This window comes from Leptonychotes weddellii, chromosome 15, assembly GCF_054177405.1.
Source record: "Leptonychotes weddellii isolate Sample4059 chromosome 15, ASM5417740v2, whole genome shotgun sequence".
NCBI lineage: Eukaryota > Metazoa > Chordata > Mammalia > Carnivora > Phocidae > Leptonychotes > Leptonychotes weddellii.
In genome coordinates, this window is record NC_138383.1 from 49,210,010 (window position 1) to 49,227,502 (window position 17,493).

Here is a 17,493-nt window from a genome sequence, read left to right on the forward strand (position 1 = left end):
CTCCTAAACATTAAGGATCTCTATTCACCAAAAAAAATAACTAAAATGGAAAAGACAACCCGTAAAACACATAACTGACGACGGATATTTGGATGTGGGATGCAACGAGGAACCATGAAACACGAACGTGAATGAAGGTCAAGTAGGTAGCGCTGAGTGGGAAAGGTGAGTTGCAGATTACTGGGATTACTGGGTGCATGCAGCTGCTTGGTCCCTGCAGCCAGATGCACCTTGAGAAGAGCAGCGTCTGCCCAGCGGGGAGGGAAGGCGACTGGGAAGGAGAGTCCTCGTTCCACCACAGGAAGGTGGGCACACAGGTATGTATGGAATTGGGATCCCTTATGTCTTGCATACGTTTTATACTCTTTTGTGTCTGCGTAATATTTAGTTGAAAGGAAAAGACCAGAGAGCAGGCAGCGATCCAAGAATACACTCCAGAGCCATCCCCCGACTGGCAACTGGGGGCTGTGGTTCTGCAGGGGAATTTTATAAAGGACATGATTGGGTCATTGAAGAAAATTGGACATATATAATAGATTTAGGTTAAAACGTTATCAGGGGCGCCCGGGTGGCTCAGTCGGGTAAGCATCCAACCCTTGATTTCCGCTGGGGTCATGATCTCAGGGTCGTGAGATCAAGCCCGGCATCAGACTCCACACTGAGCATGGACACTGCTTAAGATTCTCTCTCTCTCCTCCCCTCTGCGCACCCCCCGCCCCCTGCTCACTCGCTTGCTCTCTCAAAAAATAAAAAATGAAAATGAAAAAATGAAAAAAAATTAGAGGCACCATGAACAGAGATGGGATGAGGAGGCTCTCTCTGGTGGCGGGCTGGCAACTTGCTTTGAGAGCGGGGGATTTAGGGAGCCGGCTCGCCAGGAAGAAATGCCTTGTAGCCATGTGGAATCCAGGCCTGGGACTGAGCGACTGGCGCCAGGAGATAAGGATTGGAGTTGAAATCAGGAAAAGGACAATTTCTCTGTCGGGTTGCCAAAGGAGGAAATATAGAATGGGCATAGCTGGAGGTCAAGGACCAAGTCCGGAGCTACGACCACAGAACAAGAGGACCAAGAAACGCGGACGGGGTAAGTGACATCAGGGGACCCAGGGGAGGGCCAGTCCGCTGAGTCCGCGGCCCCAAGGCGGTCAAGGAGGATTGAAATGATGAGACGTGGGTTCACACAGTATTCATTTGTGAAGCCCCTAGTCCGTAGGGGTCCCGGTGCTAGTCACGAGATGAGCAAGACCTTGAGAGAAAAACAAAAAGTCTAGAGAAGACGGGTCTCAGTCAGAACCACACCAACACGTGTCCAATGTCGCAGCGGTGGGGGGGGAGGGGAGTGCAGCAGGAGCGGGAAGGTTTTATGAGCGGGTATCACTGGGGTGTTGGCCTGGACCTGGAGGGCAGAGCCTTCCTGAGGAAGTGATGATGGGCCCAGGCCTGAAGGGGCAGAGGAGAGGGTGGGGAGGACGCAGGGGCCAGGAGCAGGGGCTTCTAGAAGCCTTGGGCAGGGGGAATAGTACAGAGTCTGGAGGAAGAAGAACAAGACATTTTAAGAATTCACGGTGTAGGTGGAGCCAAGAAAGCAAAGGGGAACAGGGCAATGGGTGCAGCCAGGAGGCCCCCGGGGGCACACGGGCCATGTCATTGCGGGTTTTGGTCTTGGCTAAAAGCAATGGAAAGCTACTAAAATAGTTTACGCAGAGGTAAACAGGTGGGATGCAGGAACATGAGGAGATCTTGCAGGATCAGGATGGTTGCATTTAATGGTGACTTTTTAATCCTGGAGGTAACATTTTCAAGAGTGGGGGGGGATGCTGGGGCCCAGCCAGTGGGGCATTAGGGAGAGATGAAAGGAAATGCTGGGAGGCAGGAAGGTTCTATGGACAAGTTATTTACTCTTCTGTGCCTTGGTTTCCTCTCTGTAAAATGGGGGGAACAGTACTTACCTGACAGGGAGTGTGCGTTTTAAATGAATTAATAAATGAACAATGCTTGGCCCATGATCGTGCTCAGAAATGTTTAGATATTGTGGCGCTTGGGTGGCTCAGTAGGTGAAGCGTCTGCCTTCGGCTCAGGTCGTGATCCCAGGGTGCTGGGATCGAGCCCCACATCGGGCTCCCTGCTCAGCGGGAAGCCTGCTTCTCCCTCTCCCTCTGCCCTTTCCCCCGCTCGTGCGCTCTCTCTCAAAGAAATACAAATCTTTAAAAAAAAAAAAAAAAGAAGAAGAAGAAAAAGAAGAAAGAAAGAAATGTGTAGCTATTCCTATTAGGTTCTGAGAGTTTGGTGCTTAGAGGAAAGAAATGAGGTGGAATTTTCTAGAAGGCAGCAGAATCAAAAAGCCGTGTTGTCGTTCCGGTCGGGCCTCTCGTGGACGCTCGCAGGAAGAAAGCGGGGCCAGATGGCGCAGTTGGCGCCGGCTGTCTGCGGGCACCATACCTTTGGTGGCTCTGTGGTCATCTTGATGCTGGCTTGCAAGATGGAGATAGGGAAGTCCGGGTGGGGGCTGGAGCTGAGCCAGAGGCGGAAGGAAGGGTGAGGGTCTTCCACCTGCAGCTGCTCCACCAGTTTGTCCAGATTAGGCATCCACGACAGTGACAGGTGGCAGTTCGCTAGGAACACCCAGTGTCCTGCAAGAAGATGCTGGACTCAGCGGGAACCACTCCCTGAGCCCCATCTGTCCCGCACTCTGCGCCTGCTTGCGTGGATGTGAGGGGCCGGGGATCCAAACCCAGCTCCGCCATTCCTGGGGCCTTCTGGGGAAGTGGGGGCTGACGTTACCGTCCAGGGACTGAGGCTGGAGGCTCCGAGGCTGGGGGTGGAGGAGCCAGACGGATACTGACCCTGAATCACGCCCTCCCGGAGGAGCCGAGCAGCAATGGGGGCCTGGCCCTGGCCCAGGGACAGGACGTGGAAGCGCTGGGCCATGCCCGTGTGCTCTGCCAGCTGGAGCAGGGCACTGGTGGGGTCCACGCCGGGGGACAGGATGAAGACCAGCGGGGTTCGCGGGGTCGAATCCTCCATCACCTGCCAGAAGCCCAGGGTGCGGCTTCAGGCAGGAGGCCCCGGAGCACCAGTGGGAAAGAGAGACCGCGGAGAAGGCCCCGGGGCAGTGGGGGCCAGGAAACCATGCCACTGACCAGCTTCATGTTTAGCACGGGCGGCTCGACGAAGCGGGAGCCCAGGTTGGACACGATGAACGAGGTGACGCAGAAAGCCACGCGGTCCTGGCGCAGGGAGCGGACGATCAGCATCCGCTGCATCTCATTGCAGGCGTTCTCCCACTCACCTGGGGGCGGGGGCGAGCTGCAGGCCCAGAGCGTCTGGGAGAGCAGGGGTCTGACTGCGGGAGCCAGGGGCAGCAGGGCGGCTGCGGGGCGGGAAGCCAGGCCGCGGGGGCGGGGGGGGGGGGGAATGCGGGGGGGGGGCGGGTACCTGGCAGCATGGCCTTCTCTGGGGTGGCATTCGTGTACCACAGGTACCAGTCACGAGGGTACTGTTCAAAGGAGTTCATGATCCCGTGGAAGTTGGTCAGTTTGTCCAGCTCTGTGATGTTATCCCAGTAGGCATCCGCCAGCCAGCTGGTACACGGGTTATCCATTTGGCCCTCCCGATCCAGCACCTGGGCCAGGAGAGGAGGAAGGGAGTGACCGGGGACACCTCCGAAGAATTACTTTTTTTTTTTAATGATGGCAAAGCCCAGATGAAGGAAGGAGGACAGGCATCCGAGATGGATTGGGATCCACCCTGCCTGGGGAAGTCAATGTGGGGGTCTAGGTCTCGCTGTGCAGGGACCGCACTGTGCAAAAGGTAGGAAGCTGGCGCCCTCTGGTGGTCTCCTGGTATTACTGTCCCTCACCCTAACGCTTCCCGTCCGCAGCCTCACCTCTCAGAAGCGGTTTGTTTGGTCCCTTCTTCAACAAATATCTATTGCTCACTGACTATGTGTTTCCAGCACTTGGGACACATCACTGAGCAAAAAGGACAGACACCTCAGCCCTTGAGGAGCTTATTTTCCAACATGGGAGGGAGGATGATGAGCCAAAACACAGAACAGATCGTGAAATGATCTAGCACGTTAAAGATGGCAAGGTCATGCAAAAACAGAGGAGGCTGAGGACAAAAAAGACTGGAAGTTCTTGGGGGGGGAGCTGAAGTATTAAATAAGAAGGGGCGCCCGGGTGGCTCAGTCGGTTGAGCATCCAACTCTTGGCCTCGGCGCAGGTCCTGACCTCAGGGTCGTGGGATCGAGCCCCGTGTGGGGCTCAGCGCTCAGCTGCCCTTCCCCCCACCTCAAATAGATAAATACAATCTTAAAAAGAGAGAGTCAAGGAGGTCTCAGTGAGTGAGGTGAGATTTGAATCAAGTCTTGGAGAAGGTGAGGGAGGGCCACGCGCCCACCTGTGGCAGGAGAACAGGCGATTCAGGGGCGCTAAGGTGGGACAGGCCGGCGGCCACAAGGAGGTCTCTGTGGCTGGGGCGGGTGGAGGGAGGAGCGGGGTGGGTGGGGGCGACACCAGCGATGTTTTAGAAGAGTCTCTGGCCGCCAGGCTGAGAGGTTGGGGGTGGGGAGCGTCTGGAGGCTATTGCTAAAATCCAGACGAGAGGTGAAGTGCGGGCAGCAAAAGGAATGAACCGGTTGCCCCTGAGGTTGGAGAACGACCGGCCAGGGGAACATGGAGGGGAACGAGGTGCTGCCGTCTGGCGGTTTTAAGGAAGCAAAGGATTTAAAGCAAGTCCATCCAGCGTGGGCGTTCTTCGCTGCCCGGGCCACCCAGGAGCAGGAGAGCCGGATCCAACCAGAGCGGCGGTTTTGCCAAGCAAACGCAATATGGGGGCGGGCGGTGAGGGTGCTTGCGAGGGCGAGAGCACAGTGTGACCGTGGCAGCCCGGGGGAGGGGTGCGGTGTGACTTGAGCAGCAGCGAGAGAGGCAAGATCACGCCAATCAGTGGGTCCCGGGGAAGAGGGGCCCCAAAGCTCTGCCCGTAACGCGAAGCCCATGGTAGGTCACGGCCGCGTCCCCGGGGAGCTGGGCGTGCACCTGCTCCTGGCGCTTTTCCTTAGCTCACTCGCTACAGCCGTGGGCCTTAAGGGCCGGCCAGGGTCCTCGTCACGCGTGCCCCCGGCCCGACCTCGATGCCTCTGCCCTGCTCACCACGCCCCCGCGCAGGAAGAAGTTGTACTCATCCATGTTGAGCTTGCCAGAGGTCTCCAGGATTTTGGCGCACATCTGGAAGCTGAACAGCAGCTTGTGGCGTTCAAAAAGCGTGCGGCAGGTGTACCTGGGGGACAGGCGGGGGGGTGGAGGAGGCGGGAAACCAATATGGAAGCTGACTGACGAGGGTCGTACGATCACAGAGCCTGACACACAACAAGGACCCCAATCAGCATCTAAGCCGAGCCCCCCATAATCAGCCAAGCGCACGGGGACCTGGGGGGTTGGCTGGTGACATCAGTCATTCGTTTCCATCAAACAACCCACAACGTTGGTGGGACCCCTGCTCTGTGCCAGGCGCTCTGCCAGGTCCCAGGGACACAAAGGTGAATAAGCCACAGTCTCTGTCCTGGAGGCAGTCAGGTCGAGACGGAGGACAGGCGGACAGCCCGGGGATTCTCATGTGACCTGACGGGTCCTGTGCGGGGTGGCCAAGCCGAGGGGGGTGGCCGGGCAGGGGCGCCCCGGGGCAGTCTGTGAGAGGAGCTCCCCGGGAGCAGCAGAGCAATGAGGAAGAGCAGAGAGGACCCCAGGGAGAGCCAGGAGCCGAGGCAAACGGCTGGGCTGTTTACAGGGCTGTGGTGGGAGACCCGGGCAGGGGCCTCTGCAGAAAGACTCATGAGCAAACCCTGGTGCCTGATCCCGGGGTCGGGGGGAGAGGAAGGGTCAGGGAGAACTTCCGATTTCTGGCCTGGGTGGCGCGGAGGTGGGCGTTGGAGCCGCCCAGGGTGAGAACCCTGAAGGAAGCGGGGGATGAGGGGTTTCATGTGAAACGAGCTGAACTCGGGGGGCCTGTGGGCCGTCCAGGTGGAGGTCAAGTTCGCCGCCGCTCAGAGGGTGGCCCCCAGACCTGCCATAGCAGCACCCCCTGGGAGCCAGCGAGAGCCGTGCCCCAGACCCGCTGAATCCGAATCTGGATTTTACCAAGATCCCTAGCGCTTTTGGGGCACACCGCCCCTCCAGAAGTGCTGGGGGAGCGGACACTCGTAGGTAGGGGTGCAGGGCTCACTGACAGCTCAGCTTTGAACCTGGTGGGCCAGACCCCCGGTGGGCGCGCTGCCCAGGGACGGTGCAGGGAGAGGGGAGCGGGGCACCAGGAGCCGGGCGGCGGGAGGGTCAGCGCCTCGGGGGATGCTCGGCCGCACGGTGCGGGGCACCGACCTGTAGACTGCGTAGGTGTGGTACTCGTTCAGGTAGTCGATGCGGTCCTCCAGCTTGTGGCTGCGGTGGCTCTTGTCGATGCTGAGGACGAAGAGGCCGATGTAGGCGTCCAGCGAGAACTGGTACATGGGGTCGATGCGGCCCATGTCGTTGAGCACGAAGAACAGCACCGAGGCCCGCTGGGCGCAGGGGCGGTAAGCCTGCGGAGGGGCGGAGTCAGGGCCCGCGGGACCACGGAGGGGCCCCCCCCAGTCTCTACTGCTGGAGCCCACCTCGCGGGCCAAGTCGATGTTGATCTCCGTGGTCTCGCTGGTCTCCAGCTGCTCCGTCACCTCGGTGGCCGTCACTTTGGAGGTCTGGAGGGTGTTCACCAGCTGCACATCCTCGAGCAGGGAGCCTGTGGCCTCATTCAGCAGCCTGAAAGGAGGCCCCGGGGGCGTGGGTCCAGAGCGGAGGAGTGCTTGCTGGGCCTGCGGGTGGGCCGGTGGGGGGGTCGCGGGGGGGGGGGCAGAGGGCAGCTCTCACCGAAGGATCTCGTCCTCCAGCTCCTTGAGCTTCCTCTTGCCGGCAGCAATATTGATGACCAGTGAATCCTTCTGCTCCTCCAGCTCCGGCCGCTCCTTCCGGACCACGATGCCCAGCAGCTGAGCCTCCAGGCCCTGAGGGTGCAGGATGCATGGTGACGCTCTCACTCCGGGGACCTCACCCTTGTCACCCCATTACATCTCCAGACCCCTCATCCCCTGCTGCCCGACCCCATGGGCCTGTCTCCATCTACCGACTCAGTGGCACTTCCTGCCCCACCCGAGTTCAGTCCGGGTGCCAGCCCCCACCCACCTGTTCTTTGACAGCAAAGTTGACAATGGTGGTCTTGGCCGAGGTCTCTGGGCTGTAGTGGGGGTTGGAGAGCTTGGTGGTGATGTAGAACCGGAAATTTGTATTGTACTCCACCTCCTTGTCTCCAATGCGCATCAGCAGCCGACCGCCTGTAGCCACAGGGGGGTCAAGGGCAAGGACCCACGTGGTCAGCGGCCGTGACTCAGCCGGCCACCGTGGCCCCAGCCCAGGGCTGGCTGAATGGAGGCCCACAGCCCCAGGGCCAGCCCCTTCCTCCCCAGGGTCCTGCAGCTGGCCTCCCGGATGTGTCCCACAGTCGAAGCCCACAGTCAGCCTGGGCCCTAACCGATTCGAGCTACAGATTTGTTGAGCACAGGGTTGAGTGTGGGGTCCAGATACTCCTGCACGTTCTGGAGCAGCACTGGATATCCAAACTGGATGGCGTTTTCTAGAATTCGAAGGTAATCGCTCATCTGCAGGTCAATAATCTGGAGGCCCTAGAGAGCAAGGGCAACAGTGGGAGACGGACAAGGGACCAAAGGAAAACCTGGCTCATGGGTAGGGCCTCGGGAAGAGACAGGCTTGGGGAGAGCAGACCCCCCCCCACCCCGCCCTGTACCTGGTTTCCTTCCATGTTCTTGATCCACTTTAGGGCCTGGGCCTGAGGGTCAATCATCAGCGCCCACCTGCGGGAGGATGGCCAGTCAGACCACGGGCTCTGCCCTACCCCCCCCCGCCCCCAGCAGCATCCTCACCTGTTACCACGGGTGACAATGATGCCATTCTCAGTAGAAAAGGCATCCGAGGGCAATCCTTGGATGTTCCAGTCTCGAACTTTGGTAGGATTGGACAGGAAGTTATCAAAAGTGAAGCGAGGCGAGCAAGGGACCTGAAGCTCCCAGATCTGGGTGGGGAAGAACCCCGAATTTCAGCCTGGAGACCTGAGCCCGGCCCCCCGGCCCCTGCCGGAGATCCCTTGGTTCCTCCCAGAGGCCGTGGTCTCACAGCCCAAGAGCTCACTCGCACCTGAGCCCCGCCTCACCTTCTTCATCCAGATCTGGTTGACGATCTCGTCCCGGTAGTTGGTCAGGAAGGGGCCCATGTAGGACAGGAAGGCAGCGGCCAGGAGACAGTCACCTACCAGGTAGCCCAGATCCTCCTCCAGGCCCTGGGGGCCGGCAGGGGGTGTAAGCCAGTAGGGGGGCGAGGGGGGACACACTGGGAGTGCTCTGAAGGCACTCTCCTCGGGACACTATCTAGATCAAAGAGGTGCTTCCCATCTCCTAAACCTTTGGCCCTGAGAGCTCTAACCTGGTTCTAATTACTTCTGAATTCCCCGTCTTTAACAGCAGTTCTGTTTACACTCCGGTGATAAGGCCCAAGCCTTTCCTGAAGCCAGGAGCTCAATCAAGGCAGAAACAAGATGCCCCAGGACGGTTTCTACCAGGCCTGCGGCCCCATCAGGGACCCTGGCGTGAGCTTCCCAGGCCTCCATAAACATGGCAGCAGTTCCCTGATGGCACAAAGTCCTTCCTTCCGCTCTTCTCAAGTGGGGGGGGGGGTCCCATCCCCCATCCTCGGAGGGGCCTACACCCCGGGGTCCCTCAGCCGGAAGGGGGCGGCACTCTGGCAGGAAGGGGCGCCAGGCCGTGGGGCTGATCTCACCTGCACCGTCTCTTCCCACCGTGCCTTCTCGCCAGCCAGCCCGGACACCAGCAGCCCCGCACGCTCCAGCTTCACCTCCATCTCCTCAGACTTCTTGCGAAGCTCCTCCTTCTGGGCCAGCTTCTCGTCGTACTGTTTCTTCAGCGTCTCCAGTTTCTCAGCCACCTAGGAGGGACCAGAGCACAGGGATCGCAACACAGTGCGTGGGGCCAGACCGCCCTGGCTTCCCATCGCCAGTCTGCCGTGTGGCCTCGGGTGAATTCATCTCCGTGTGCCTCAGTTTCCTGGTGTGCAAAATAACCATACCAACGCCTTCCCTACAGGGCTGCTGTGGGGAGAAAACGAGATCAAGTGTGCACGATGAGGTGAATTTTCTTTCCCTTCCCTCCGCCACGCTTTCCTCAAGCCTCGAAACTGCTTGTAATGAAACCCGAGGCTGGATTAGAGACAGATCTCTCGCAGCAGAACAAGCCACACGAGATACGTTGTTGGCAAGAAAGAATCAGGTAGCGCAGAAAGGGCTGCCAGCCCATGCCAGAGGGGCACGGACCTCAGGCAGGACCTGGAGGGAGAAAGGAAAATCTAGAAACGAGCTCAGGAACCGTTGGGAGTAAAGGCCCAGGTCCAAGGACCCACACGGGGATGGGGACCCGGGAAGGGCTCTCCCTCCTAGAGAAGGTCCCCGGGCCCCGCGGAGCCTGGGATGTGCCGCTCAGATCCGGAGCACGGGACTGGGGAGCCTCGTCCAGGCCCCCTACGTGTGCCTGACCGGCCAGCAGTGACCATGTCGGGCGCACGCCGTCGCCGTCCTCTTCACGAGGAGCACGGGGCCGGCCTGACGGGAAGCGCCTGGCACGAAGCGTGCGCTTGACAGACGTCGATCCCCTTCCTGCCGCCACCGCCAGGGGAGGCGGCCGGCGACCCTGCGGCGCTCACGTCCTCGCCTGCCTCTCTGACGGGCCTCATCCGGGTTGTCAGAAGAGCACAGGGCCTGGCAGAGGGCACGCGAGCGGCACCGGGGCCCAAGCCCTGAGGCGGACCTTCGGGATCCTGGAAATGTGACATGTGACCCCCCCCAAGTTACTGTCCTTAAAGCAAAGTGGAGGTTCCAAATGTCACCTTCGGGGGACAGCGCGGCTTCTAGATCAAACCTCGGGAGCAATCTGTTAAAAGGCACTAACATCAAAAAAAAAAAAAGGCACTAACATCTAAAGAAAGAAGGGGTGCGGGCGCCTGGGTGGCTCAGTTGTTAAGCATCTGCCTTCGGCTCAGGTCATGATCCTGGAGTCCCAGGATCGAGCCCCGCATCGGGCTTCCTGCTCAGCAGGAAGCCTGCTTCTCCCTCTCCCACTCCCCCTGCTGTGTTCCCTCTCTTGCTGTGTCTCTCTCTCTGTCAAATAAATAAATAAAATCTTTAAAATAATAAAAAATAAATAAAAATATATTAAAAATTAAATAAAATCCTGATGTCCAAATCAGGGGTGCCTGGCTGGCTCAGTCAGAAGAGCATGAGACTCTCGATCGTGGGGTTATGAGTTCAAGCCGTACATTGGCGGTAGAGATTACTTAAAAATAAAATCTTAGGGGCGCCTGGGTGTCTCAGTTGGTTGAGCGACTGCCTTCGGCTCGGGTCGTGATCCTGGAGTCCCAGGATCGAGCCCCGCATCGGGTTCCCTGCTCGGCGGGAAGCCTGCTTCTCCCTCTCCCACTCCCCCTGCTTGTGTTCCCTCTCTCGCTGTCTCTCTCTCTGTCAAATAAATAAATAAAATCTTAAATTAAAAAAAAAAGGGGTGAAGTGAGCTGGGCCACGCAGAGGGCGAAACACGGCTGGGGGCCCAGAGGGAAAGGAGCGCCCTGTCCCTCCCCCGCTCCGCACGCGTGGGCTTCACCCCGGTGGAGGTGCACGTGACCGCCTCCCCGCGCTGGGTCCACGCTCGTCAGCAACGCTGATTATAATTGGGCTTCCCGCGGAGATGTGTCTGTGGGGAGGCGGCCAGCCCACGACCATTCTGTATTTCATGACTGGTTTTGCACGTGGTGTTGTCTTCACAGTTTCTATTTTTTATACAGGAAATGTGTGCATGAGGTTAAAGGCCTAAATTATGTGACAGAAGCGGTTAGAATGACAAGCAAGAGTCCTCTAGCCGCCTCTTCAATCCACTCCCGGTCCCTCTCTGCTGTGGAAAATAATTTTTTAACTATTCTCTTCTTATTTCTTCTCTATATTTTTGAATATTATACTTAGGCTGGTATTTTTCTTTTCTTTTCTTTTTTTTTAAGTAGGCCACACGCCTAGTGCGGAGCCCGACGCAGGGCTCGAACTCACGACCCTGAGGTCAAGACCTGAGCTGAGATCAACAGTCGGTCGTCTAACCAACCGAGCCATCCACAAGCCACCGTAAGCTACTATTTTTAAAATACATACATATACATATGTATTAATCTGTTTGCAGATTTAAAATTTTTGCAGTTTTAATCTTTTTAGTTCAAAAATTATGAAAAATTGCAAACCTAGGAAAAAGAATCGTATGATGAACACCTCTATACCCGTCACATTTAACAGTTGTTCACGTTTCGCTATTTTTAATCTCATCTCCTTGTGTTTTGCCGAAGTATCTTAAAGGAAGTTACGATCTCGTGAAACTTGCAGCCTCAAGACATCATAATGCCTCTCGAGAACAAAACAAGGACATTTCCCACACGACCGTAACCCTATTATCGCACCAGCCACAACCTTGTCTTTTTTAAAAATAATAATAATAATAATTTTCCTCTTTTAGGTCTTTTTGTAAAGAGTGAATCCACGTCAAAAGGAAGGAAGGGCACACACACCGTGGAGGATCGGCTTCCTCTCCCGGTCCTGAGCCAGCCCCCCGCACCTGCACTCGCTCAGAAACCTTTCCAGACAGAGTCCAGTTGGGCAGGTTGGGCGCAGAGCCCGCCCATAATAAAGTAAATGCAAGCACCGTGAAAGCAGGGCCTTGCTCGCCGGCTCGATCCTTATACTTAAAACAGTGCCCGGCGCTCAGGAAACAGTTCTTGACTGGGTGAATCTTTTCATGAGGATAAATGCTAGCATACGACTGCGTGTTACTATTTTTTCCTTGTCTCCAAGTCGGCTCTCGTCAAGCTGCCTCATTCTCTTTACCAGCTGCAAAATAATCTTGTGAATGACTGAGCCATAATTTATATAACAAGTCTTCTGATAGATGTGTGTGTCTTTCCCGCACTTTCTATTCTTAACCGCGCTGGGACCAACGTCCTCGTCCGTACGTAAGCACATCTTGACACAGCTGTTTCTTTTTTGTTTACTTGGTGAATAAGTCACTTAAAAATTCAGAAGGCACCAGGGCCTGGAAAGTGTCCCAACCCTGCCCCCGGTCTGCCCCGCTCCCTCCTCGAGGTGACCTGCTTCTTGAATATTCATCCCTCCAGAGGCATTTCGTGTTCCACGCAGCGGTGTCCTGGTTTCGTAACTATTTCTATGACGTCCGTCTACGAGGGAGGCAGGTGTCTCCCCTGGCCCTCCACACCACCACCTCTTTCTCCCTGCTCCTACCAGTTTGTTTTGAGGTCATCTTGACACCCAACGTGGGGCTCGAACCCACGACCTAAGACCAAGAGTCGCACGCTTCACTGACTGAGCCCAGCCAGGCGCCCCCTCCTACCGGTTTTAATGCTGCTACTCATTACCTTCATAATGCCAAATAACATCTTCAAACCCTGTTTTATCTGATCTCCTACAAAAGCATTGCCCAATCCTTCCCCCACCCACCTCCACCGCCCACCTAGTTAGCCGCACTTTTATTTTTATGGGGTCGAGCTCGATAACGACGTTCCCACTCAGCAGTCACTGTCTTCCCCGAGGCCGATCATGGTGGCCGGATGCCGCATGAAGCACCACGGGACTGTGCCCAGGGCTGGTGTTGTGTGCGCCTGGTGGCTGGCCAGGGCCCATTCCGACAGGGTCACCGAGCACGCTGCCCCGCTTGTGAAATGTTTTCCTGTCGCCCCGACGATGTGCTTTTCTCTTGCGGAAATTCTCATCGGTTGGATTGGATCTCGGATCTCTCTCGTGGGGTTGGGTTTGTGGTCGCTCCTCATGGTCCTCGACTCTGTCTTCCCGCCCTCCTGCTGACCGTCAGGCTTTGAGCATTTTTACTTTTCCCAGACTCTTTGTCTCTATTTGCGATTTTTTTCTCTCAACGTCCTCTTTTTGCTCTCCGGGTATCAGGTCTTCCTTCATCACCCTCTGACGATAGCAGTGTTTACCTTGGGTTTGCTTTTCAAGTGCTTCTCCCTAACCTAGTTATCTCTGGGTTTATTTTTTCTTCTGGGGTCATGTTCTGTTACAATTTCTTATCTTGGCCATCGTTCCCTCGTTCTGTTGGAAGACTTTCTCCAAGTCCTCACACACCCCTGCTCCGGGGGAGGTGTGCGGCTGATCTGACTGGTGCAATCAGCTGGAATGCTCAGCTGAGCTCAGGCCCCTTCCACTCTGCACCCCCCCCCCCAGCAACACAGGCACCCCAGGCAAGTCTGATGACGGGGTCACGTCGAGTGGGACCGCTCGCCCACGCATCAGCCACATCCTCCCACCTAGTCTCTAATGGCGGTATTTTGGCCAAACCCCTTTTGTTTTATTTTTCAATGTGTTTAGAAGCCCAGGAATAGGAGGAGGCTGCTCGTCCTCAGATTCCTCGAGAGTGTATGTGCAGACTGGGAGACCCACTGAGAAGCTGGGGGCGGGGGCGGGGCGTCACACACAGACTTCGGGGGCGTGGACGCGTGTTTCGACTCAGAGCATCTGTCCGGGCTCCTGGGTTTTTGCACTGGTGCGCTTGATTTCTAGTGGCTGTCGCCGGTGGGGGGGAGGGGGTGTTCACGCCAACGCTGCGATACTCTGACCTTGGCAGATGACCGCGGCTTTGTCCACGGGTGGGTGGCCGTTTCTGGAGAGGCAGGACTGCTTGAAGCAGTGGGAACCGGGCAAAGGAGAGACGTGGGCTCTGAGGGTGGGCGGCTTCACCATGAAGGCTGCCTGGCCACCAAAGGGCCTGCCACGCTGCCTAGCGGGAAGCGGGGGCGGACAGCGCGTGACATCTGCGGGGTTTCAACGGCAAGACGGTAGGTCCTGCGTAGCCTGCAGGTGCCGGTTTTCAGTGGTGACTGCCAGGCCGACGTGGCCCTGGACCAGCCGTCTCTGCTTCAATGTCTGACACCCAGGGCCAAGGAGGCAATGGTGATGGGGTGAACCTGAATCCGCGCAGTCTGGCCACAGGCTGCTGGGCCGCAGGGATTCCACCTTGGCTGAGCTTCTAGGCGATGTGGTTAGGGTACGTGGCATGCGGCTGTGACCCGTGCATTAAGGGAGCATGCCCGAACAACTTGGGGGGCTCCGGAGGGGAGGACGGCAGCGGACTGGTTTCCTGCCAGGCCCCCGGCCTCAGCAGCACCACCAGCAGCTCACAGCTCGGGAGTCTGCGGAAGGCCGCTTTCCAGCTCAGATAAGTACAGGGCCAGATGAAAGGCCTCCCTGGGAGGCAGCCCTGGTAGGCCTCAGCCAGCCCACAGAGAGCCGGCCGTGAGCCCCTGCGGGACGGGGAGACCGCGCCTGACCAAGACACAGAGCGGGAACCTGAACTTGAACGGACGTGGCCCGGGTTTCCGTGTGGGCGAGACGCTGGCGGGGGCTGCAGAACATGGCAGACGTCTCAGTGCCCCCGACGGGCGACGGTGGATCTGAGGTGGTGAATCTCGTATTTTAACCATGATAACTGCCCGCTCCAAAAAATACGTATCGTATGTGGCTTTCCGGCCTGCCCCCGATTCAGGAAATGCTTTTCGGTGGGATCACATCTCATATTGATCCGCTGTGGGAGGCTCCCCCATGACCTGTGGCTTCCGGACACGCAACGTTCTGGTGAAGCTAAAACCAGGATTTTCTCCGAGCCTCCTCCCTCCGGCAGGCACCGCTCAATTTTTACTGCAGTCTCTGGCGCCACGAGAAGGGCCGGTTCCCAGGAACGTAATTTTATCTGGAAGTCGTGTGTGCCTCATTAACTCCTCTGATTTTTTTTATTTTCAAACGCTGCTCACAAGAGACATGATTTGGAGCCGCTACAGTGGTGAGTGACCACCCCGGCCGCGGCCGGAGGACACGAGTTCTCCCCCGATGCTGAGGGCGCCTCGGCTGAGACTGAGCAGAAGAAGAAACTGGAGGGTTTAGGGACTTTAACTCGACAAGGTTGGCTTCTCGATTTTTAATTCTCAAAAGCAAGATTATTTGATTTCGGATTTTTATTTGGGCTCCAGTTCACACGGGGACTTAATCTTTGAAATGTAGGGACCCCCTCCTGAGGGTTATATTCAAATGGGTGGAATTTCTGTGTGTTATTAATACTAGGATAGCATTTGATGCTGCTGGGCCGTGTCCCCACACTGCCTGGGACATGCTGTGTTGGACTGGGATGGGCAATGGAAGCAAGGCGGATGTTCAGCCCTGGGTACACAGCTGCTTGCCTTGAAGTAGATGAGGATTCTGTTCTGACCCATTTCAGAGCCTTCTGGGGCAATTTTGAAACCAGTGGTTTGTAACCCCGGCTGCGTATGTCAGAATCGGCCCAGCAGAAAAGGTATTCTCAGGGTCCCCAAGCAAGGGAGTCAAGCTTAAAACTATTTACTCAAGATTTGAATGGACAAGCCCTATAGTTGAGCTCTGGGCCTCCTTCCAGACCCCTGGGCCGTGCTGAATTCAGGCTCTCCCGCCCCCGGCTGGCTCTGACAGGGAAGTTTTCAAAATGCTCATTTCCAGGCTGTCCCAGAGATGGGTCCCAGCCAGTCTGGGCTGCGACCTCAGCTCGGTGTCCACAAGTGGGCTGCGAGTCAGGCCGGACATTTGGCTCAGAGCCTTTCAGTAACGGAGGGGAAATGTGGGGTCCTTGTCTGCTTCCTCTTGTCCGTGAGGGGCTCTCAAGAGACCTGACACCGGGTGTCCTAAGGATGCTTGTCCAGTGCATGACACTTTTGGCAGCTGATGCCGCGGGCCCCACTTGTCACGCATCAAGGGAACAGTTCCTAATTATTCATCCCAGGATATGAATCATGCAGGGGTGAGAAACCTTTCCAAATAAACCGCCATGCCTGTGATTATTCACTCTCCCTAGAGAGAGGAAAAGAACGGATGCTGCGAGAGGGGCCGGGGAGGAGCGCGGGCAGGCCGAAGCTGCTCGCCCAGCCTGCTTGGCTCTGCTTGGAGGGAATCCGAAGAGGCCCCAGGAGAAGCTGCACTTCAGGCGAGAACAGTGAGGCTTAGGGTCAGAAGCGTGGGCCCCAGCCCCCCTCTGTGGGTAACTAGGAAGTCACTTCGTCTCACTAAACCTCAGGGTCCTCATCCCAATTCCAGAGTTAGACCCGCATGTTCTCCATTGGTGGTTTCGGGGGAAACATTCTGGAATGCTCTGACCAGCTTTGGCTCCATAAAAACGTAAAACCTCACTGTGGGTAAAGTTAGTGTCAACGATGTTGGAGGACATGCAAAGATTAAAAGCTCGGAAAGGATGAGTATCTCCATCAGAAAGGGAAACAGGTAAGTAAACGGGCCCGGGTGGGTGAGGGTGAGAGAGAAGCTCAACCTCGACGTACCCACCTGGAGGGGGCTTCCAGGTATGGCTACACAAGACCGGATGGCGCAGAACAGTGTGTATAACGTGGAAAAAATGACCAAAACGTGCTTGTACAACCAGAGAACAGCCCTGGACGGCTACGCAAGAAGCCGTAAGCGAGGCTGCTTTCCAGGAAGGGGTGCGGGGAGGCGCAAGGTTTCTCACTGGATTCTCTCTGGACCTTTAGAATTTCACCCCATGTGGATATTAAAGGCTATTGAACCAGGGATAGGAAACATGCATGATCGGGGGGAAGAACTCGGGACTCTCGATGCTAATGCTCCCTGCGGGGCCTGGTGGGAGATGCTTGTCCCCAGTCCGCTCGAAGGCACCTCTCGGAATCTCCCTCTCCCTCCAGCCAGCTAGCCGTGCTCCCACTCCCACTCCTCTGGGCCGCGGCCGCCATGCCCCACTCATGCCCCATCCCCCCCCACACCGGGCCACGCGGGGTCACCGCTCTGTGTCTCTGAGCCCACCTCCAAGGCCGTGAGAGAGCCCGCCAGCCCCCAGATCAGCGTCTGGAGGGGCTCGTCAGGGCAGCGGCCCCGTGCCTTTGCGACCCCTGCCGCCCCTCTGAAGGGGCACAGCGGGCGGGGCTCACAGGACCGTAAGGGAGGAACAATGGCCGCAAGCACCCCAGAAATCAGGGACAGGGTCCGCGTGGAACACACGGGCCGAGGCTCACCTCCCGCAGCTTCTCCTGGGCCTCGGCCAGTGCTGCCTGCTTCTCCTGAAGCTGGGCCAAGGCAGCGTTCATCCGAATCCGCTTGGGCTCCACCACGCGGTACAGACGCCCATACAGCTGTGGGGGGACACAGGTGTGGGGGGACGGCCTGGCTGGGTGGCCGCCCACCCGCTCCCCCTCCCCGGCCCTCCCCGGCCCGCCCCGCCCCGCCCTGCGTGCACCCCACTCACGTCCACAGCCCGCACCCCGCTCACCTCCACGGCAT

The 17,493-nt window shown here is 57.4% G+C and overlaps 1 protein-coding gene across 1 annotated transcript in view; it reads right to left on the bottom strand.

Moving 5' to 3' along the window:
- Positions 1–17,493, bottom strand: part of DNAH2 (dynein axonemal heavy chain 2) — an 82,560-nt gene that overhangs the window by 4,620 nt on the left and 60,447 nt on the right. Inside the window, exons 65-79 of the mRNA XM_081805789.1 lie at positions 17,229–17,345; positions 8,880–9,044; positions 8,257–8,382; positions 7,970–8,118; positions 7,834–7,900; positions 7,561–7,711; positions 7,215–7,363; positions 6,903–7,036; positions 6,650–6,794; positions 6,378–6,577; positions 5,157–5,283; positions 3,436–3,622; positions 3,141–3,289; positions 2,844–3,027; positions 2,440–2,630 (exon numbers count right to left, since the gene is read on the bottom strand). Of these exons, the coding sequence (XP_081661915.1) occupies positions 2,440–2,630; positions 2,844–3,027; positions 3,141–3,289; positions 3,436–3,622; positions 5,157–5,283; positions 6,378–6,577; positions 6,650–6,794; positions 6,903–7,036; positions 7,215–7,363; positions 7,561–7,711; positions 7,834–7,900; positions 7,970–8,118; positions 8,257–8,382; positions 8,880–9,044; positions 17,229–17,345 (2,241 nt within the window). The remainder of the gene's footprint in view (positions 1–2,439; positions 2,631–2,843; positions 3,028–3,140; positions 3,290–3,435; positions 3,623–5,156; positions 5,284–6,377; positions 6,578–6,649; positions 6,795–6,902; positions 7,037–7,214; positions 7,364–7,560; positions 7,712–7,833; positions 7,901–7,969; positions 8,119–8,256; positions 8,383–8,879; positions 9,045–17,228; positions 17,346–17,493) is intronic.